At 31.4% G+C, this 23639-nt stretch overlaps 1 protein-coding gene across 1 annotated transcript in view; it reads left to right on the top strand.

The window, feature by feature from the left end:
* LOC134716916 (uncharacterized) overlaps window positions 1-23639 on the top strand; it is an 84107-nt gene that overhangs the window by 4576 nt on the left and 55892 nt on the right. The window contains exons 3-9 of the mRNA XM_063579933.1: window positions 11395-12436; window positions 15355-15488; window positions 17710-17842; window positions 18764-18922; window positions 19578-19658; window positions 20982-21231; window positions 21592-21727. Of these exons, the coding sequence (XP_063436003.1) occupies window positions 11395-12436; window positions 15355-15488; window positions 17710-17842; window positions 18764-18922; window positions 19578-19658; window positions 20982-21231; window positions 21592-21727 (1935 nt within the window). The remainder of the gene's footprint in view (window positions 1-11394; window positions 12437-15354; window positions 15489-17709; window positions 17843-18763; window positions 18923-19577; window positions 19659-20981; window positions 21232-21591; window positions 21728-23639) is intronic.

Genomic DNA, 23639 nt, shown 5'->3' with positions numbered 1-23639 from the left:
CTGATTTGCTCAAATTTTGCAGAACTTTGAAAATGTATACAGTGGCGGATCCAGAAATTTTTATAAGTGGGGGCCCACTGGCTGCCTAAGAGGGGGGCGATCTCGTCACACTTCAGTGATTCCCAATATTAGCAACCAATTTTTTTTCTCTCAAAAGGCCTGCCCCCCCCTAAATCTGCCTCTGAAAAACATGTAATTATCTTTTGCCGTTATTCCTGCTAAAAACATGAGGGATTATAAATTAAATGGATTCTTATTCTTTAGTTTCTTATTGCACTTTCCCCTAATCTTTAAATTTTTTGCCCATTCTTCTCTTTTCTTTATATTTCAACACCCCATCGTTTTCTATTCTTAATTTTTTTATCCTTTATTCTGCACTTTTGCTCATATAGACTCAATATGGATCACCCTCTAATATGGTTCTCTTTTATTGTAAGATTTTATGTACATTTGTAGTTTAATACTTTCTTCTACCTTTTTATCAGTGAAACTCACTGATTAGTGAGTATTAGTTCACTACAAGATTTATTTTTCATATGGCATCTATAGTTATAAAAGCTAGATTTGAAAAAAGTTGGACATATTTTGAGTTTGAAGTTGTTAGTATGCTCTTATATACAGTATATATGTCTAGATTCACAAGATTTCATTAGGATGTAGCTGTTAAAAACAAGTTTAATTTAAATGTTTGAAGGGTGTATTGTAATGAACGACAACATTGTTTGGTAGTTTTCCAGATTTATTACATCTAGTTAAAACATTGTAAACATATTTTCAGTTACACCTGCCTGCAGCTAACGAGATAACACTTCACTATGCATAAAGACAGTATTCAAATAAGACTAGTTACATTAAATAGATTAGCTTTACATTACATTTAGTCAATTATTATAAAAAAAAAAAATAAAAAAAAATACGTTTATTGCAATAAGCACAATTATGCTATAGCACATTTAAATAACAACATTATCATGTGTAAGCAACATGAATTAATGTTAATACATAGGTATAAGAAAATGCAGAGAACAGTCATAATTAACAATATGAACATTTTGGTAGGTAACAGTACAGTATAAACAAAAATACTGAATCTATAATATAACATGATATTTCAACTAAACGGATATTGATTTTCAAAATTAAGGTACACAGAACTTATAATTACAATAATTTCCAGTATCATTAGATTTGATTTACTAGGTTATTCAAATGAAGGATCAATTATGTTTAATAATTCAGTGTACTTTTAAGCCACACTTATACTTTTAACTGAATGATAGGTTATTGTTGATCATTGTTAGAGTCCGACTTGATGTCATGAAATGAAAGTCCCAAGTGGAAAAAAATATTCTGTAATATATAGCATACTTGAACAAATATTACAGTGGATTCATCTATTTTCGTGGGTACCAATTTTCGTAGATTGAGAAAACATTGCATTTCCTGGATACTTGATTTTGTGGTTTCACCAAAGTTTGCATACATTGTAACATTCTTGTAAAAATTTTGAATTTGTGGTAATTTAGAATTCGTGAAAAATATCAGAAAAAAAATGATGGGTTGACAGTAGACTTTTTTCTCCAACAGGAACAGATATTATGCCATTGTTTATAACAAAAGTTTCCAGGGGAACTTCAGTGTAAGGTTGAACAAATGTATGTAGACGGATTATTGTAACAGCTTTTCTTAAGTTTGATTATAATACTTTCAAGAACCAATATAATGTTATGGCCTAATCTTAGTCTCTGCTGGACTAAAATAATAATCATTAAAATGACTTGCATAGTTCAAAGGGCATTTTAAGATGAGGATTTTCTATTTTTGATAAACGCAGATATCAAGCATTTTTTTCTCTTGGCAATAAGATAGATTTTTGATAGGGACTCATCTTTAAAATCAATTATTAGTACTGAAGCAGTAGGACACTGTTTATTTATTCCACCTTCAAACTAATTTCCCAGTTTATATCTTTTAATTCATCCTGATATCTAAAAGCAATTTGCCAAAATATTTTTTGAGTATGAAGAAGAAAAAAAAACGCAGTTTACAATTAAAAGATATAATACTATACTTCCTGAATGGATCAATTCATCAAGGTAGTGTTTATGAGAATTTTCATAGGAAGTACTTTGAAGTAACTACGTAAATTCCAAATTAGGATAAGATGAGTTGTTTAAAGTGACTACTTGTAGTATTATATCAAAATGTCTACATTGTCATCAGGAACATTAAATTTGCCTGAAATTGGATTATTTCTCTCAGATGAGGACTCTGAGGAATACAGGTAATTACTAAATTTAGGCCTTTTTTGTGTTGTTGGTTTACTGTCTAAAATATGATTAAACCACTTCTTACTCTATATAACTGATAAGTATAGAAACTTGTGAGAAAATAGAATAGAAAGATCACAGTGTTTTACATCGTACAGGAGACAGAATTTCAATTTAGATACTACAATGTACTTATTCTGGTTTTTGTCTCAATTCTATTTTTGAGTTACTAGAGGCAAGTTAGTGTTAGATTATAAAGGTTGGATGGGTATACAGGGTCTACATTCCACTATTTGATTCTTATATCAAGTACATTTTCTGCAATTATCTCCCTTTCAAAAATCCTGGATTTCCACTTCAAGTGTGGATACTAGTGAGATATTCTCGGAGATATTCAGAGAATTTTTTTTTATTTTAAAGCTGTTCTGTAGTTGAGGGATTTATTTTTTATGATTCCTATCTAGAAAAATTGATAAAAATATTTTATTTGATAAACCTACAATGACACTATTCTTTAGTGATACAAAATGCCAGAGGTTGGTTTATTGCACCAGATTTCTTATATTACAGAAATATCAATGAAGTATAAAATGGGAGTAATTTTGTGCATGTGTTTTTATCCATGCATGTAATCTGTGATGAATGAGGACAACTGGTTACCACTTAAACCACTTGAGATCCTCTAGAAGCAGGTTCTAGTCATGTAATGTATCTTGAAATATGTTTTCCTAATATTTTTCCCAGGGATGCCAGCAGGGAATCCATTACTAAACAGGAAATGTTTGAATATTAAATTTCTCAAGTAAGCCACATGGATTTCATATCAGATTATTAGTAATTCCACCTAAAAATTAAAGATGGAAATTTAAACATAACATTTTAAATCTACAGCTACAAAGTAACATAAAAGTCTTAGATTTTTACCCAACATCTTCATTATTTAATTCAAGGACAATTAAGAGGGTATATGGTAGTCCACAGAGATAAAAGCTTATACTATAGTATTTGAAGATCACATACTTTAATAAAAAAAAAAATGTATATTTAAAGTATACACAATTAGGGATTTATCAAATATTTTATCCCATATATAAATACAAAATATGGATACAGGTTTCTTAAACAAAATTTGAAATTAAGGAAAGGAGAATTATAACTCTTTTGATCTCTTGTGAAGTTTTGCAGGGTTTTTTTTTTTGTAAACCTTTCAAAGGTAAATTAGTAGATTTTTAAGTTAAGTGAAATAATATGGCCAGATTTTTTCATTTTTGAACATCGCTAATATATTTTCTAGAACTTCCATGGTCTATATATATCAGACCTGTAGTGTACTGGACAGAAGATGGGAGGGAATTCAGGTTCTAATTTATTATTGCCATAGATTGTATGTGTCATACATAAACTTTCTATTTTACACCCAAAAATAATATGTCTGAAATGTTAACTCCTCCAGTTTAACCTGAAAAGCAGCACTTAATGTATAAATGTAGCTTTTTTCATGTCTTATCTCTTTTCAGAAAACATTTATTGCTAAAAAATAGAATAATTCTCTGTTTTTTGCAATTCTTCAGTTTTATAGGAGTTTAAAGGCTTACATACTATGAAATAGAAGATTTTGTTTAATTTGTTTTTCCTCCAATATTTCATTTTTGCTAACTAGTTTATCTCAAAGTTTATCAACTGATAGGAAGGTTGTGCTATTTATTTGAAAAGATACCTACAGTTTTACAGTATCGGTTGAACATCTTTCACCTGCCAAGGAGGTAGAGTTTGTCTAAATAATGGAAAATGCTTGCCAATTTCTCTGACAAATTAAGAGAACACATAGAACTTATTCAGAAATCTGTAGACAGCCAGTGTGAAATAAATCACATTTTAACCAATATTAAAAGGTAGATGCTGAGAAGTTTATTAGCATGATGTAATCTAATGAGTATGGGATGAAGAAAAACAGTATTAACATGAACAGTAAACTTCCATGATAGTTTGTAGTAGTACAAACAGATACCCTATTCATGTATTGTTGATGTGCTTATGGCAGATACATGTCTCATAACACCTGTCTGCTCATGTAAAACATTATATTAATGGTATCAAACTTTATAAGTGCTTGCTATGCCATTTATATGCCCCCATTGTAGCTTAGGGGTTCTTTGTTCACTGGAGTATTTTATTTTATGATATTCAAATGTAGCAATTTTAATATAATTCAATCTCAGACAACTCTCAAAAGTTTTGCAAATCAAGAATGGGTTATCTCCACTTGAATCAAACCAGTTAAATTCACAATGAAAGAGGTAGAATTTTGTAATTAATTTCTGTAATATGTTCTAATCTGTGTATGCTGGGAGATTTTACAGCAGTATTTGTGTTTGCAAGAGACGTATATTTGTAATAAACAAGTTTTTAATGCTCTGCCAGCACATTCACAAAGTTAACATGACATGCATATAGTCATCTTTTGAGTTTTGTAGCTTCAGAGAGCTAGAGAGGCAAAGACTCCTCTGTAACATGGAAAATTATATATTTATGGATATGGATAGTATATATGCCATCTAAATTATTCTATGTAGCTCTTTTAGTTTCTAAATCTGATTAAGAGTTTGTGTTAAGTAGATATAGGAAGATGTGGTTTGCGTGCCAATGAAAATGTCACTCTCCATCCAAATAACAATTTATAAAAGTAAAACCATTATAAGTCAATGTATGGCCTTCAACATGGAGCCTAGGCTCACCGATCAATAAGCTTTGCAATCAGTTGATTTCTTAAAAGTACTTGTTTAAGCTGGTTGAAAAAAAACGAAAAAAAAACACCCAGTAATGTCTAAATAGAATTTGGTAAACATGTCAATGTGTAAACAGGCACATGCCAAAGAGAAATTTATGGCACTTAAATCTGTTAATTATAAAAACAAATAAATACACCTTAGTATACATGTAGCATTTCAAGGCATGTTTCAACAAAAATAAATTATCGGCATAGCAATCAGTATGACAGCACCAACATTGTAATGTATTGAATATTTGTTGATGAAGATGTTTAGATCTTAAGTGTGATGGTAGATAATTAGATTAGTACATACATCAAGCCTATATAAACTGTTTGGAAACATTTGATGAAGCTTGGCTAAACTTTGATATAACATTGATTTTCTTTTAATCAATGTAGGTTGTTATACTAAGGAGCAAAAGTTGAGTCGATGGTCAAGGATGATACTGATAAATTACATTTACACAGTTAGATCTAATTTATAGGTGATTTGGTGATTATAAAGTATTCCAAAGAGGGGAGATCATTATTTAGTTGTCAAAGATTACTGAAAATCAGTATGACGGTACCAACAGTGATTAAATACAATGTATATTGAACATTTGTAGATCTATAGTTTGTAGGTGATTTTGATGATTATAAAGTATTCCAAGGAGGGGAGACCATTATTATGTTGTCAATGATTACTGAAAATCAGTATGACAGTACCAACAGTGATTAAATACATTGTATATTGAACATTTGTAGATCTATAGTTTAAAGGTGATTTTGATGATTATAAAGTATTCCAAGGAGGGGAGACCATTATTATGTTGTCAATGATTACTGAAAATCACTTTTTCAATTGGATTTGATAGAATAAATACAAAAGTATCTACTACAGTAAAAATCTTTGTTGACCTTAATCTCTGTTAGTTCCACAGTACTGTATTTGAATTGCATATAACCCAATTTTCCATAAAATAAATAGAAAAGGAATAAAGAAGAATAAGAACAAAATCCAAAAGACCAGAACATTTATATAGTTGCCTATACTCTTATTTGAGATGAAAGGGATGTTATGAAAAAATTCTTGAGCAATCCATTACTCTACTTTCATTTTCATAAAAAAAAAAATGCCAGGCACACTAATTCTGTGAGGTTTCAGAGGCGGATTTAGGGGGGGCAGGGGGGCCGGGCCCCCCTTTTTGAGAAAAAAATTTGGTTGCTTATATAGGGAATCACTGAAGCGTGACTGGAGCGGGCCCCCTCTTAAGTCAGTAAGTGGGCCCCCACTAATGAAAATTTCTGGATCTGTCACTGGGTTTGACAATTGCCACAAAACCAGGTTCAACCTATCATTTTTTCCTTAAAATGTCCTGTACCAAGTCAGAAAAAATTGCCATTGTTATATTATAGTTTGTTTCTGTGTGCGCTACATTTTAATGTTGTGTTTCTGTTGTATCATAGTTCTCCTCTCATATTTGATGCATTTCCCTCAGCTTTAGTTTGTAACCTGGATTTGTTTTTTTCTCTATCGATTTGTGAGTTTCGAACAGGGATATACTACTGTTGCCTTTATTTGACAAACCTTGGAAATAATGAGTCAGTTAAATAAATCACAAATTTAACTATTTTGAGAATCATCTGGTTATAATCAGAATTTATCTGAACTTTTCTCATTGCTGCTAAATTCATTAATTTCAAACTGAGTGAACCCATGGCCAGCATGAAATTCTCAAGATTATCTGCATTTAAAATTTATCTTTAATTAAAACATTCAAAACTTTAAATAGGAGTCTCAGAACTTACTTGTAAAATACTTGTGTGGTGAATTTATGTGCAACGGTTATTAGCTGCAGTTAAGTTTCAATTAAGCATTTGGGTGATCTCAAAGTATTTGTTGTGTTTCAATTTAGAAATGTGTACATTTAGACAAATTGTTTTTGGGAATGCACAACACTGTCTTTACTAAACTAGTTTTGATAATACCCACTTGAAAACAAGGACCACTACAATAGCTATAAGGTCAAGGTCACTGCAGTAATAAGTCAACTAGAACTGGGCTAGAATTTCTGGATATCTTAAGAACCATTTGTCAAATATCAAACCTACACCGAAATTATGTTGATGATTTCCGTTTTATTAAATAAAATGTCCCTTTTTGTTTTTGGGTCAGTTGGTCAATTCTGAAGGTCTATTAGAAATATGCATTCAAAGGGATTTTTATGTCACTAGATGCAAGGTCAAGATCACAGAAGCAAATTTGAAAGACTTGAATTGAGTACATTTTTGGTTTGCAATCATTTTAACATAAGTTATTTGCACACTTAAAGTTTTTCAAAAATATCCTTTATATTTCTGTTCATACAACCAGGTTTTTTTTCTTCATATTTATAACAAAGGCAAAGTGTTGATATGCCTGTTTTCATCATTGCCTTACTGCCAGACAGACTGACATTGTAATATAATTATGCCTCCAGAAGATTTTTTATAAATTCACATAATAAAATAATAGTATCTACACAGCAGCAGCTTTATTTTTATCAAAATATATTTGCCATTTGACCTAGTCTTATCTATATAAATATACTTTATTTGAAGTAGGGATTCTATTCTGAACTGGGATATAGGTACTTCCTCTAGGGGTTATCTAGATATAATCTATAAACAGTCTTATTTTACACCAGTGAATACATTAAGATGTTTGGTATCAAAACCTAGTATTACTGTCACAGCTGGTCATAAGTAAACATTAAAAAGGAATAATACTACGCTTTTTTACTTCAATGTTGAAAATATAGATAAAAGTGTTTGATTTATCAGACTGGTTCCCTGCTAACTTAAGTGGGTCTGTTCAGTGATCACTGTCAATTTGTCATCTCATTTTTTTATCAGCAAAAAACAATGCAAAGCACAGGCAAGTATTTCTGAAATAAAAGCCTAAAATATTATACCTAAAAGTTATTTTTTTCCAGAGTCAATTAAGTGCCTGTGGTTCTAAGCAAGAAATGTGTATGTAATGTGCTACTGAGTATTAAGCAGCCATGAATTCTCTCCTGAATGATAGCTGCTCAATCCAAAAACTAAATCATTTCTTGTACATTTTTGGGATGATTTAAAGATTGATAGATATGCTCATAAGGAAGGCTTTTTGTATTTATATTTCACACTAAAGTATGACTTCCATATAACTCTCTGATTGATGAAAAAGTAAAAAAAAAAAAAAGGACAACTTTTAGGCTATGGAGAGTATGATTTGACAATAGGTATCACCACCTAAAAAGGGTCAAGTGATAACTTGGCTCTCCCAGTAGGGCATATATTCTTAGCATCTGCATCTCATAATGTTTGATTATTTTGAAGTTGCATCTGAAGTATATACTCGGGTTTTGTATAAGTATCTACAGCTTGGAAAATAAGTTTTGTTTTGAGAGAATTATAAAGTATTAACAGTGCTTACTGAATGAATCATTTCCTGAGAGTGTTATCATTTGATGTGCCTTAATGGTTAGGTGAAGATGTTAGGCTTATTTCTTCTCAGGTTAAGAGTTTTATACAGTAAAATCTACACTTAATGGTAATCTGGCATGGCTGTCATCAATGTCCTTAGGCTGAATGAAATGTTTCAATGGATTTCACAAAAATTGAAAGATACATTTTTTTTTTATAACAGTTTTCCAATGTAAATGTGTAAAATAAAAAAAAAACAAACATAAGATTAAAATTTTGTAAGTAAAACGATTTCAAATTTATTTTCTTATTTAGTTTAAAAAAGTATATAAAGGTTAAACTTGAACAGTCTCTAAACTGTAGTTAATTGCATTTATAAAAACTAAAAGGAAAACAATCCATCCTATGAGCATATTGGTAGATAGATAATAATGTAAAAACAAATCATTAATAACTTAAATAATGGATAATTTGTCATTTTACATGTATTGATATTTTTGTCCAATATTTTCTTATGGAATCCCACAGCAGAGTACTACATTCAACCAATTCAAACTTCCTGTTGTTCATGTACATCACATTTCTAAAATGCTAGCAGTCATGAAATAACATCTTTGGGGGCTGACTTGAAGTTTAAAAAATTTATTTTACTTTAAATTGCTGATAAATTTAACAGCTGAAGAGTTACAATGCATGCAAGTTAATTTAAATAATTTAGAGAAAAGGTCAGAGAACAGACACACACATGTTGAAATAGATATATCTATACAGTACAACACATGATAAGATGACAGAAATGTTCTGTGCAATCAAGATTCTACTATAAATTATATAAGATATCAATAGTCATAAAAGATATCACAGTTTTGTACACTGCTGTGTTTTGTGTATTGGAAGTTAAAGTAAAAATCTTATCATTTTATCATCAAAGATTCAGACAACCATTGTGTAAACATCAGGTCATGATGGTAAGCTTTTTCATTATTTGTTTGATGGCAGATTTTGTTCATTTTGTTGCATTTCAAAAAAATCTATTGAAGAATATTAAAATATGTTCTGTACTTTAAGGTTCTATATGCCAATGTTTTCATTTCAAGATGTACATTAATCTATTTAGCTACTGATAGTAAAATCCTTTGTTTGCTCAGGTTATTTTTGTGAACTCTTGAAACAGCTGAGATTCAAGTGTATCAAATTAATTGGTTTTCCCCCTAAAGTTTTGTTATTCTTAGATATGTCTACTTTATTAGTAATAGTTAAGAAATATATTGATGAATTAGACAATGTAACACAATGTTTAACTGATAAGATAATCTCCACCTCTTCAACTTGAATGTTTTAATATCTCACACAGGTTGAAGGTGGGTATTTCCTGTTTTTCTCCATATCTTCTTTATTTATTAGTTTTTAGAGGCAGATTTAGGGGAAGGATTAGGGTCCCCCCTTTATAGAGCTACACATTAATAATTAAACCTATCTTTCTACCAGTTCAATCCCAATTTTGTCTAGTTTTGAGACCTGCAGAGCCCCCTTTTTCCAAAATCCTGGATCAGCATCTGCTTTTCTTTTTCTTTTCTCTTCTTTCTGGTCAGATATTAAAACAGTTTTGTCTGTAGCAGAACTAAGGAACTGCTGGATTTATCAACATACATTGAGACTGCATATATTTAGTTGTGGTTTTTGGTGGATGAGGTCGTGAGGTTTATTGAGAGAGTATTTTGATAGTGATGTTAAGAAGGCTGTATTTAACTGTTACATGAGAACCCATTAAGTCCCAATTTTTATGTCTATTAGCACACTTCCTCATAACATGGTGGACTTTATGAATTTGTAGAAAACTACCCAAGGATATAATTTTGGTTCTACATGTTTACTTAAGGGGAGATAATTGAACTTACTACTTCAATACATGGTATTGCTATAAGTCAGGAAATAGTGAGAGCAATTGCTCTTCAAAAGACTCAATTGGATGTCTTAGCAAACTTTACAATGTTGAGGAACACTACATGAGTATATGCATCAATTGAGCTTGGTTTAAGTCATAAAAGGGGAGATAACAAAATATTCCAGTATCATTTTGTGAGTTCAATTGATATTCAAGACTTATAAGATACCAATTTTGAACAATTATAAAGGAGTAGGGGCTTAGTTTTGGCCCAAGACAATAAAATGTTTGATAACAATTTCAAATTGGCACATATTTAGAAATGCATAGGGTCAAGAAATATATATTCATCTAATGACGTCACAATAAAGTCATAATATGTACTGTTTTCACAAAAACAATGAAAAATACAGAATTTATTATTATTAGTCTTTTTTTCCATTGTGGAAGCATCCTTGGCAGCTGAGAAACAATCAAATAATTTTACAGACACTTTATCATGTTTATTACAACTATTGGCATAATCACACCAAATATAAAGTTGTTTCTTGGGTGCACACATACTTTCCATTCTAAAATATATACTAAAAATTTGATGAAAAGAAAAGGAAAATCACAAAATTTAACATAATAGGCAAATAAAGTCATGGTTTGTTGCCATGCTAACTTGTTCGATGTCAAATTTGTTTTGTTTTTCTTAATATCTTATACCTTAGTCAAGTTTTCAGTAATTTAAGAATATGCATGATAACTTTTAAATTTGCAGTAATTATGGGGCCAAATAAGGGCCGTATTGCCCCTACTCCTTTCTTATTCTCCATATCAATATGTTTGCATTGAATTTAGCATATTCTTCCCAATGTATATACCTTCTACACAATACTTATTTTTTTCTCTAGAAAAGCTGAGTTCCACACTAAATGTTCATGTTTTATGTATGAGAAGATGGATATAGTGTGGCTTTAAATATTTGATGTGCTCATGACAAGCTGAATTTATTTGCAAATTATTATCCTATCTTTGTTATTTTATTTCAGGCTACTCTTAGCCAATGCTGTCAAGACGGGTCGTCTTACTATGACTCTACGTAGACGGAAGAAAAGACAAGCTCCACCAGTACCCACGACGACAACAAGTTCAAAAGATATGCATTTCTCAGAATCTAGAACCGCTTCCTCGGAAATGTCTAGCCAAATGATGACTACCTCATCTCACATGTCTCACATGACTGCTAGTTACTCAAGTCACATGACACATAAACAGTCAAACATTGGTCATGTGACATCTCACATACACTCAAGTCAAAGTACCTCTAACCATACATCTCATATGATATCTCAATATGGGAACAATATATCTCAAACTCTGTCTCAAGTCTCCAATCATGCATCTCATACAAATATTGGTTTAATGAATGGGTCATATCATCAAAATACATCTATTAATCGGGTCAAAGTTGAAGAGGATCATTTGTATGAACCAGTTGAGGTCACCAATGGTGTTTATAGGCAGAAACAATTAAGTCAATCTCTAAATAGTTTTTTGAATGTTGAGTCTGAAAATAATAATAATGATGGAAGTTCGTGCACATTGAATTCCTTGATGTATAATTCTGAATATAGTTCCAATGACGATGTGTTTGCCGATGCCTCCTCGTCTCATCATCAATGTGATAATGACCCACCTTATACAGTAACTGTTATAAAAGCTGTGACAGACAAGAAGCCCTCCTATGTTAATTTGGATATTGATAAACAACGGACTTTAAGTGCTTCAGCCATCGACGATGATCTTCAGTGGAATTCAGTACCTATTGATTTTCCTAAGGAAGACAATAGTTACATCACTACAGCAGAAATAGCTAGAAGGAAACGTGACCGAGGCCTCAAACAGATGAACAAGACATTAAATTCAGATAGCAGTATTCATAAATCTGACCCAGATATTGTAAATAACCAAAGAAAACATTTCAGAAAGAATAGAAAAAGTCCAAGATATACAGGAAACAGGGACTGTAGTGACTTATCCTCTAGTGCCGGTAGTTCTTCATCAGCTAAAATAGCCAACCAAAGGAAAAAGGTATCTGTTTTTAATGCTATGTAATTCTGTAATGCGACAACCAAAGAAAAAAGGTATCTATTTTTAATGCTTTGTAATTCTGTAGTGCGACAACCAAAGGAAAAAGGTATCTATTTTTAGTGCTTTGTAATTCTGTGTTGTGATTTTGTGGTTAACTCACTTCTGCTTCTGTAAAAAAAGGAAACAGCAATTAATCTTATTACTAATTACCAATTCTTGGTATTTTTTTCTGTGGTTATTAATAAGAAGATGAGTTTATAGTTTGAGGAATGAGTAACAAAGTCACAATGCTCAGTAATATGTGTTACTCTGTTTCCTTTTTTCTTTGTATGTCCTATACTTTTTTTATTGCTATTGTATGACTCTACAAATCTACAAATCTATAACATTGATTAATTGATTAATGTTTGTTTAGCGTCCAACAGCAAAAATACATGCAAATTCATGAAAAAAAATGTGTTAAATGAATTTTGAAATAACATTTCTTTTTGCTATACAAAAAAACGATATACCCTTCTTCTTCCAATAGACCCAGTTACTATGTTGAATATTTAATTCAATTGCTCACATTATAACCATCTGCAGGAAGACAACCCTCCAACTGGAACACATTACTCTGACAACGGGCAGCGCCAAGTATATTCTCTTTTGCAAAATAATCAACTTTATAAAAAAGAAGATGTGGCATGTTTGCCAAGGAGAACTCTCCACAAGAGAACAAATGACACAGAAATATACTACTAAAGGCCACCGTACAGTCTTCAACAATGAACAAAGCCCATACCGCATAGTCGGCTATAAAAGGTCCTGAAATGACGAATGTAAAATAATTTGTTTATCATTTGTTTTGCAAATTTACTGAATAAAACTGTCTATGGTAATTATCATTATATAACACCTACTTTAATTGGACGGATTATGTTCATACCAGTTATAATAGTGTTGTCCTTCCGTATTTCTATTTTTTCTGGTTACTCCATAACCTATAGATATAATGACAGTTTTGACGGGAAGTAATTTCCACATTATACAATATAATTCATCAATTTAATCAAAATAGGACACTTATTGTTGTTAAGGAAATTTTTATTAAGTACAAAGGTTCATTACATAAGGGAAAAGAGTTTCTAAAGATATACACACATTAATCACGATGGATTACATGGATAAAGTAATGATTGAGGAGGATCATATCTCCTCTGTTTGGAAAGGGGTAAGTGTTTGTTGGGGAGGGGGGAGTGTGGTACATGTGTAAGCAGGAATAAGGGTGAGAATGCAGGCATTTGGGTGCTTAAATTATATAGTTGAAAGAAATGAAATTGTTTAAATATTTTAGTGAGAATAGAACTGCAAAAAAAAAAACGGCTTGGAAATCAGACATTTAGGGGCAAAATGGGAAGCTGCAGAATACAGATTTGATTTGGTGCACTTTTTTATGGAGAAACTTAATTTTTTCAACATTCCATAATGAGAATTGGCTTCTAGGGAAATGAGAAACAACAGAATGTTAAAAAAAATTAATTGTTAAGTTATTGATAATATTAACTTCCCTGTTTAAATCTATTTTCCCTTTGTATTATTGGTACAGTAAGTGGAATAGGCCCTCAGCTAAAAATGTGACTATAAATTGTGGCAGCTTTTGCTTTTAATCATATTATTCCGTTGAAATTAAAACCATGGTGTATACTTCATATTGGAATTGTGACTCGCAAACTCAGGTATAGATTTAGATTTTTTTATATTTGTATTAGTGCTATGGAGAACAAATGAATTTAAAATCCTTTTTGCACTTTTAAGAGTAATTTGAATCAGTTTTGCAGGATACAAAAGTCCAGTTCTTTATTCTTTAAAAGGATGTAAAAAGTTAATTTTGCTTTTCTAAGAATTCTTTGTACAGGAAAGAGACTTTCAATTGATAAAGGGTTCCGCATGTATTGGTCGTTGGCTTTCTGAATTTTTGACTCTGAGCATTTTTAGATAAAGAACTTATCAGAGATACTTTCATATTGAAAATTTGGTTTCTTTGTTTGGTTTTGTTTTATTGAAAAAGTAATTACCGTGCAAATCCCCTCCCCACCTGACCCTTCAACCCCCTCTTTTTCCACCCCAAAAATAAAAGCAATTTAAACAATTTCATATTTCCAGTATGTGGTCTTTCAAGCAGATGTAAACAATTTAGTGATTTGTAGCAATATTATTTATTCAGAACATTAAGGGGGCTCGCGGGTCTAAATCATTTTTTTTATTTAATATAAGATTTTGCTAAATTTTTCTCTAAATGAACTTTATTTTATACCTAATAGAAAAATGAAATAAAAAAATGGGGTCACCGGTCATTTACGCTCACAATATGCCTTCGAAAGAAGCATACATTTTTGTTAATGTCCATTTTTTCTGTTGAACTAATAGGAGAAATAGCGGTAATATCGAAATAAAAAAAGATCTAAATTACAGAAATCGCTTAAATTTTACAATTATTTAGTTTATGTACAGCTTATTAGAAAGCAATAATAAAAAATATAGGTCACCAATGAGTTAAAAAAGATATTTCAATTTTTATGCTAAAAAATTGCATTTTTGCACCATAGGGAGATAATTTGGATCTTTTTCAATGATATCTACATTTTAAAAGTCACCTTGGGCCAACATGTATTGAGTTTTTGGAATGATTTTTGTACCATATGATAAAGTAACAACTACTAAAGGTAATTAATAAGGTTTGTAATGAAAAATAAATGTTTGATTTTTTTCTGAAAATTTTATACCCGTGAGCCTCCTTAACAATATGATACGGTAGTATGGCCTCAGAGAACATGGAGAATGCTTTCAATGTTTCCATATTGTGATTGATGAAAATATAAAACTATACATATTTCGTTATACATGTATCATCATTTCTATCATATTTTTTTTTCCAGAGAGTTGTGACAAAAATGCATCTGATTAAAGATGAGACAGGTTTAGGAATACATATTGCTGGAGGTAAAGGCTCGAGGAAGGGAGATCTAGGAATATTTGTGGCAGAGGTAACAACAGGAGGAGCTGCTGATAGGTAATGGTCATTGCAGTCTTGGTGGGGGAGGTAAAGGGTTGAGGAAGGGAGATTTAGGAATATTTGTGGCGAAGAGTACAACAGGAGGAGATAGGTAATGCTGATAGGTAATGGTCATTGCAGTCGGGGTGGGGGAGGAGGTAAAGGCTCGAGGAAGGTAGATCTAGGAATATTTGTAGCCAAGGTTACAACAGGAGGAGCAGCTGTTAGGTAATGGTCAATTAATAACTCTTATGTAATATTGCAGTAAGGAAAAGGACACTGACATATTGTCATAACATTTGAATGTTTAGATGAAAGCTTTTATCACTGTAACAGAATGCTCATTAAAACTTGTATGGTGCAAAACAGATGCAGGTTACAGGGGCAGATCCAGTCATTTGAAAAAAGGGGGGTCCCAACCCAGAAGAAAGGGGGTTTCAACCACATGTCCCCATTCAAATGCATTGATCGTCAAAAAAAGGGGGGTTCCAAGCCCTACTACTGTCTACTGTTTTGCCAGGCAGTTATGTCATATGGAAGTCACAAGAGGAGTTCATAGTCCTTTCTCTGACAGCAACAAATTCTGGTCTTATTTTGTACTCTGGAAAATTGAAAAGAAGTATATAATGAAACTTAGTAACAAAAATAAAGAACATGCATGGATAAGGTTAATTTCATTTCACTGATATTACAGTATGAATTAACTAACCACCACTAGTCATGCATGTATGTTCAAATTTTGGGGAAAATAAGGGGCCATAATTGAAACCTATTGGGTGTTTGTCTGGATTTCAGTAGCAACAAAAATGACTAATACTTTTAGCGTTATGGGAAAATGAACATTAAATACTAGTGTAGACCAAAACATTTTAGCCTTTGGGTAGATATTTCTGTAATACACTTCCTGATTTGTAAATATTATATATTATTTCAGTAAAGTACAAATAAGTTTATTTCACTGAGAAATCAAGGTTTTTCACCAGTTCACAACAAAACAAAGACTCATATTCTTACAAAAATATTTAATAAATCACTTAGCAAAATTGTTTTCTACCACAAAATTAAGTATTTACAAAAAGGTCTGAATTTTAAATATACCAAGGTCATATCCATAATACTTATAGGTCAAGTACTTTATCATATGAATAAAAAGATGTTGTGTCAGTGAGACGGAAACCCAAAGAACAAAAGCGTCTAAAGGTCAGCAAAGGGGATCCAGAATTTTTTTCGAGGATGTCGTCCAAACAAAACCTAAAGACTAGAAATCATCTTTTGGTCAGCTTGGGGATCCAGATATTTTTCAGAGGGTGTCATCAATACGAAGTTTAAAAATATTTCAAAAATTTAATTTTATTTAATGTCATAACGGAAGTTGCTATGTAAATTGTTACACATGATCCAATTAGATTTTTCTTGGATGTCTCGGAGCGAAAGTGACAACCATCACATGAATATTTAATTTTGAATTACACTGCACCTGCATCAGTGATATTATATAATCCTTTGAGTCTACTCTGACACTTTGACTGTTGAACCTAAAATGTTTTCAGTAACCCTAGCTCCCTATTTTCATTGCTCTCTCCCGCAACCAGTTACGCTGAAAAGGCAGACAATTTTCAAACTGTCAAAGATTTAAATTCACTTGAGTAGTAAAACTTGTCGCATTTCAGCTCAAAGTATTTTTTACACTTTGTAAGAAATGCAACCAACTTTCTACTTTTAATCAAAATTTAAATTATAATCACCATGATGCCACTTTTGTCAATCACAAAAAAGGGGGGGTGTCATGAGCACACCATTACACTGCTCCATTAGCCATTTGTTCTCAAGTATAGAACTTTTATAGGTCTATAAAGATGCACAATTTATTATCATTGAATTATGGTTTTATTTATTTGGTTAGATGAGGTCCATGTGGGGGATGCATTGACAGGCTGGTGTGCTTCCATTATTACTTTCAATTCACCCCTACAATATCTTACATCTTACAATAGTGTATGCTTTATGGCATGTATAAATATATAGTTTCATGTGAATCTTTATGCCTAAATTTAATCTTAAACTCTAAAATATATGATGTATGTAATATTACAATTTATCCTTAGGTATATCAAGGAGGTTATATACATTCATAAAGTAAAAGTATTTAGTGTTCTAATAAAATAAGAAGAAGATCTATTCTAATTGATGATCTTCATCATTAAGAAGTCAACTGTATGTTTTTTATTCTATTTCTCAGAGATGGAAGACTTAAACGTGGAGATGAATTGTTGATGATAAATGGGAAAAGTTTGATTGGTTTAACACACCAGGAAGCTGTGGAAGTAATGAGACAAGCACCTAAACTAGTCCAGATTGTTGTAGCTTCTAAAGTATGTACCACACTCCCCCCCCTAAACTAGTCCTTGTTATAGCTTCTAATGTATGTACCACACTCCCCCCTAAACTAGTCCAGATTGTTGTAGCTTCTAAAGTATGTACCACACTCCCCCCTCTAAACTGGTCCTTGTTATAGCTTCTAAAGTATGTACATCCCCTCCCCCTAAACTGGTCAAGATTATAGAGTTATGCCCCTTAACAAATGGAAAAATACAGATTTTTTCACCCCATTCTTACACTTAGTTTAATCATATTTATTTATAGTGGATTGGGAAATAAGTTATTGCACATATATTAATCCCTTTCTTCTTTGTGGCAGGGAGTGCTGCCTTGTAGCGGTATGAGCCTGCTCTTTTTTTAATCTTCAAGGGTGTCTTATGTGTAAGAGATATGGCTCTATCTTAACACGGGTCAGCCATTTATCATCCCCTTCCAATGGACTATTATCATTTCCTCAACAATGGGTAGCATCAAATTCACTATTCTTCAGTTAAGTCCCTTTATAATTTTATATGATAGACTAGCAGGGACATCAACTGTTTCCCATGGACACAGTTTCACCAATTTTTTTTTTTTTTCATTTGCAGTATCTTTTTTGCATTTTTCTTTGCTGTTGTTTGACTGCACTGCTGGCCAAGTATCCCTTTGATTAGTCACTGGTTAATTAACGCTAGAATTCAATTATATGTAGTTAGTTTACCATGTCATTATTTAATATAAAAGATTTTTGGAAACCGTATAAAGTAAAATGGTCCCAGAAATTGTACAGTTTGGTCTGCCTTTATTTAATAGAACTAGTTCTGATCATTGAACTTAACCTTTAAGTAATTTTATCATTTATCCTGTATATTGTGTCTTACATACTGTTCTGGCAGACAACATAAATTTCAATTGCAACCTTTGTTTTTCTATAGATTAAAAGAAGTGGCACCTTACCGTCCATGTCCAGTGGCTCTCAAAGTATCGAAGATTGCAAACCTGCCACCAGAAGTGCGGACATGACTCAACAAATCCCTGATCTGACGGCAGAAACTCCACATGGTACAGTCATGAAGTGGGAAGAATTATTTGAGGTAACTTTATTTATCATGTTTAGAATGGTACAATATTGAAATTTAGCGTGATCATTCAATTGCTACAGAATCATTTGCACAAAGTAAGTCAAATACAAATTTGATGGATTAAGTTTATTTATGTTGAAGGAAACCAAATCTGTACATTGTTTCAGTCATATAAATTTTTCAATCATCCCATACAAATAGTTTACCATACATATAATGTAGAAAAAAGTACATGTAGAATATAGAACAAAAACAGGGAATGTGTCAAAGTAGAGACAAACAATCTGACCATAAAGCAGTAAACAACCCAATGGCCACCAGTAGTTCTTCTATGCAGCTAGAACATCCAGCAACTGGAGATGGGCTTCAGCTGGAGCCTGAGCAATAACATATATCATACTAGTTTAGCAAAATGGACACCACACTAAACTCTGAAACATAAATAAAAATAAAAAAAAAAAAAAAAAAAAAACCACATGACTAACACTAAGGCTTGAGGTTCTTGACTTGGAACCAGCACAAAAATTTGACAGAGTAAAACTTGTTACATGAGATTTCAACCTTCCTCCCTTACCTCTAGTCAATGTTGAATAAAAAGAACAACACACAGCAATACATGTTGTAAAAGTTTGAAAAAGTCACTAACTCTTGTTAGTATTGGTAACAGAAGAAACTACCCAGTAAGCAAAATGGCAATGATCATACAAAACAGACTGCTACCTTAGTCAGTTCATCTTATCCTGGAGAGGTAAAATATAGACAGCCAAAATGAACTTATTTCTTTAACTTCTATAAAATGACTTTTACTTTGATTCTAATTGTTTAACATCTTTAGGAAATCTTCGCAGACAAAAGTCTAGTAGGCAGTGTTGTTAGTAAGATAGAGGATTTTGTGAGTTACATTTGAATAAATGGGTTTAATTCTTCATTCAACAATGTATTTCTTCTAATGCTACTAACCATCTCATACTTTTTTCCAGAGGAGTATTCTTTTTCTGACTAACTAACTTGGTTTATATGTGCATAAAACATAAAAAAGTTTCCTTTTTTCTTTTTAATCAATATTTTCTTTTCTACTAACACTTTAATCTTTTAGGTACAAAGTATCTTTTTCCAGAAAACTTTTAAGAACAGTATTTTCTGTCATTTAAATGCGTCTTAATTCTTTTCTTCTTACAATCATCAGAGATCAATAGACATTTGTAATTTGAATTTATTTGTTCAAATTGTTCAAGGCTTTTATTGAGTCTGAGTCTCTAATAATATAAGATGCCATCAATTGCTTGCTTGATTTCTAAAAGCTTGTCAGTGATCTATTAAGCTATGTCTAACAGCTGAATACGATTTAATACAAAGAACAGCTAAAGGAATGAACAATTTGTATGATTAAGTTTTTCAGTAAAAATTTATGAATAATAGAAGTTTTTTGCTAAAATCTTTCTATAAGATTCTTTAACTGTCTAACACAATTAAAGCAAAGCATTCTTATTATTATGATATTGTAATTTGATCAAAATCAGACTGTTCTAATTAGCTTTTATCATGATGTGAATATAGAGACTATAAGAAATGATTAAGATATGTTATCTTGATAAAAGTTCTGTAAAATGAAGACATCAATGAAAACATGAATTTAAACAAAACATACTGAGAGAATAAACAAATGCAAATTTTTTAAATTGGAAGTAGAAATGTTTTTAGCAAGTTGCTAGCACACTTAAAGCAATAGTAGCTACAATTTTGATACACATTTTAAGAATGCTTGAAAGCTATCAAGATAAAACATCAAATTTATATACTAAAATTTATCATAGAAAAGCTAAAATATTGATATAAATCATTTGATTCAATAATTCTTATTTAATAGCATTTTGCCTGGTCATCTTATTATAATTGTTTTCTGAACTGAAAATCGCAGTTACTATTTTTCTTTTTTTTTCATTTAAAACAATTTTTCTTTGTTTTCAATAATCTTGAAACGATTAACATTGATAATTTTTTTAGGGCATATGTTAAAATTAGATATCAATGATAAATAGTAAAATAAATAACCAATTTTAATGATTTTTAGAAATTCTCTAGACCATCTGACCAATCAGAGGACAAACTAACGGAGAGTGCCATCAGAGAGCAGACGTTAAAGGCAAAAACTTATCACTACGACCTACCACAGTCTATCACGATTAATAAAGGGGCTAGAGGAAAGGGTCTTGGCTTTACTATTGTTGGCGGCAGTGACTCAGAGAAAGGAAATCTAGGGATCTTTGTCAGGAGAATATTACCCAGGGGACTCATAGCAGAAGATGGAAATATGAAAGAGGGTAAAATGTCAAACTTTTCTGAGGATTTTATTGTAATTTTATTAATTTTTTAATCTTCATTATCATATGAGGGCGATAAAAGATTGACCTTAGAGTTTCTGAGATCAATGGGAAGGATTTTGCGAAAAAAGAAAAAAAACTATAAAATCATTTTTAAATTTTGATAGCATTACTTGTATGCAACATTTCCTGAAATTGAAATAATCGATCTCACTTTTTTGTCAAATGTTCAATAATAAATGCATGCAGAAATTTTAAAGTTTATGTAAATAATTAAAGATATTGGTGAAAACCTAGCTTTAAATAATGTATTTATGCATTAGATGTTCTTATACTATAGATTGCTTTTTATTTTTTCAGGTGATGAAATTTTGGAAGTAAATGGTTTTAAAGTAACAGGTTTAACACACAAAGAAGCACTTGCTAAGTTCAGAAGGTTACAGCGGGGTCCTGTGTCCTTCACATTCCGAAGACGAGTCAGGTCAAGGTCAAACAGGTAACTAATTACCTTGAAGAGGGTGGTGTTCATTATAAAAATATATTCAAGATGTCATGAAGAAGAAGTTCCTTCATGATATAAATTCAAAGTGGAGGAAATATTCTGTAATATTATTATTATTTGAATGTGTTTCATACAGAATAAGCATATACAATTTGTGTTCCATACAGAATAAGCATATACAATTTGTGTTCCAACAGGAATTAATAGTATGGTATTGTTTATAACAAAGATTCCAGAAAAACTTCTATTAGGGGAAAATATGTGTTGCAGCTTAACAAATAGGTATTCTTATGCATTTACGTAGTTCATTTAAATAAACACAAAGACTATAATACCATAATACATGTACTTCTATTAATTTGCATATAATCACTTATTGAGCTAAAGGTCAGGCTTATATAAAGTCATAACTATACTTCATAAATCTTATCACAAGAGCCTGATCGTGATGTTTGGTCATGTCTACTGGGAACAAGCTATTCTTTTAATAAGTTTCTTTCTAACAAAACACAAATCAAATAAATAAGAGGATTCAACATGTTTTTCAAACTGTTGCATACAAAAAAATGATAAAGTGACTGTTTTTTTTAATCTAAACAGAAATGTACATAATAAAATTCATACAAAATTGTTATGACTGGATTAAATGGTCGTATGAATCATAACAGCAACAGATGTTCTTGATCTATATACAATCAATATAAATACTGTATGATATCTGTATACATTATACTACAGTATTGTCACCAGTCAAATCCTCTAATCAACAACAGAAAATGACATAGTGTTATTACAATATTGATGATGGAAATATATATTATGATAAATACATGTAGAAGTTTATTGCCATTACTTGATCTAAGGTCAAGGCCATTTGTTGCTGAGGAATGTTTACATTGCCAATGTTTAAAACAAAACAAACTGAATGTCAAAACTTAGCACAAGCCCTACTTAGGTAGCACTCCACAGTTAGGTGTGTAGTTTCGCATTTTGGCCCCTGTGGATTTTTAAAATATGAGAGCTAGTGTGCAATAAAAATCATTTTTGGATAGCTGAGTATTAAAATAGCCTTTGTATTGGGTTTATATGATCATCAAGGTTATGTAATGTATGTAATATAGGCTGTTTTCTGTATGACAGTCCGTATTAGCATGTCCCTACCATACATTGGTCCGGCAATTATTGAAATGTTTTTTTCCAACTTTTTATCGCATGAACTTTGTGATTGGATTTTACGAAAAAATGAGGCGAAAGACACCCATTTTTTATTTGATCATTAGGAAGATTTAGGAAAACAGTTTCTAAAAAGGTATCACTCAAAGGCATTGAAATTCTAGTTTGATCCAAATTTTGGGGGGAAATGAGACATGTTCACCCCCCTTTTTGCCATATTTTATTGGAAATAAATGCAGAATGTTGCCATGGATACAGATAAAAGGAATTTATTTTCACCCTTTTAACTTTTGAAAATCAAATCTATGGAAGATACTGATTACATACATATGCACATGTACAACACAAACAGTAAGGTTAATGTATTAGAAATCCAAGAATAGGAGATGATAAAACATTTTGGGGCTCATTTTTAATTTTATTTTCTAACTGTGGAGTGCTACCTTATGACAGTAAAAAAGGGGGGATTTTATAGTTCATGTCTGTTATTCTGTCCATTAGTCCATTTGTCTGTTATCAGATTGACGTTTTGATTTAACTTGTTAGTGTGGACTCTCAGTTAGAACTGAACATGGTAATGTGGTGTAGCCAGTAGAGCATGGTGCCACATGCACACATATTATGTATATACCCTTTACCTTGAAAAAGAGGGGCTATATAGTTTGTGACCAGTCCATCTGCCTGTCTGTGTATTTTCATAAAAATTAGTTATCAGTATGAAGCTAAATATATT

The sequence above is a fragment of the Mytilus trossulus genome, chromosome 4, assembly GCF_036588685.1.
Source record: "Mytilus trossulus isolate FHL-02 chromosome 4, PNRI_Mtr1.1.1.hap1, whole genome shotgun sequence".
Taxonomy (NCBI): domain Eukaryota; kingdom Metazoa; phylum Mollusca; class Bivalvia; order Mytilida; family Mytilidae; genus Mytilus; species Mytilus trossulus.
Note: the sequence above shows the minus strand (reverse complement) of the source record. Positions and strands in the feature narration are given on the sequence as shown.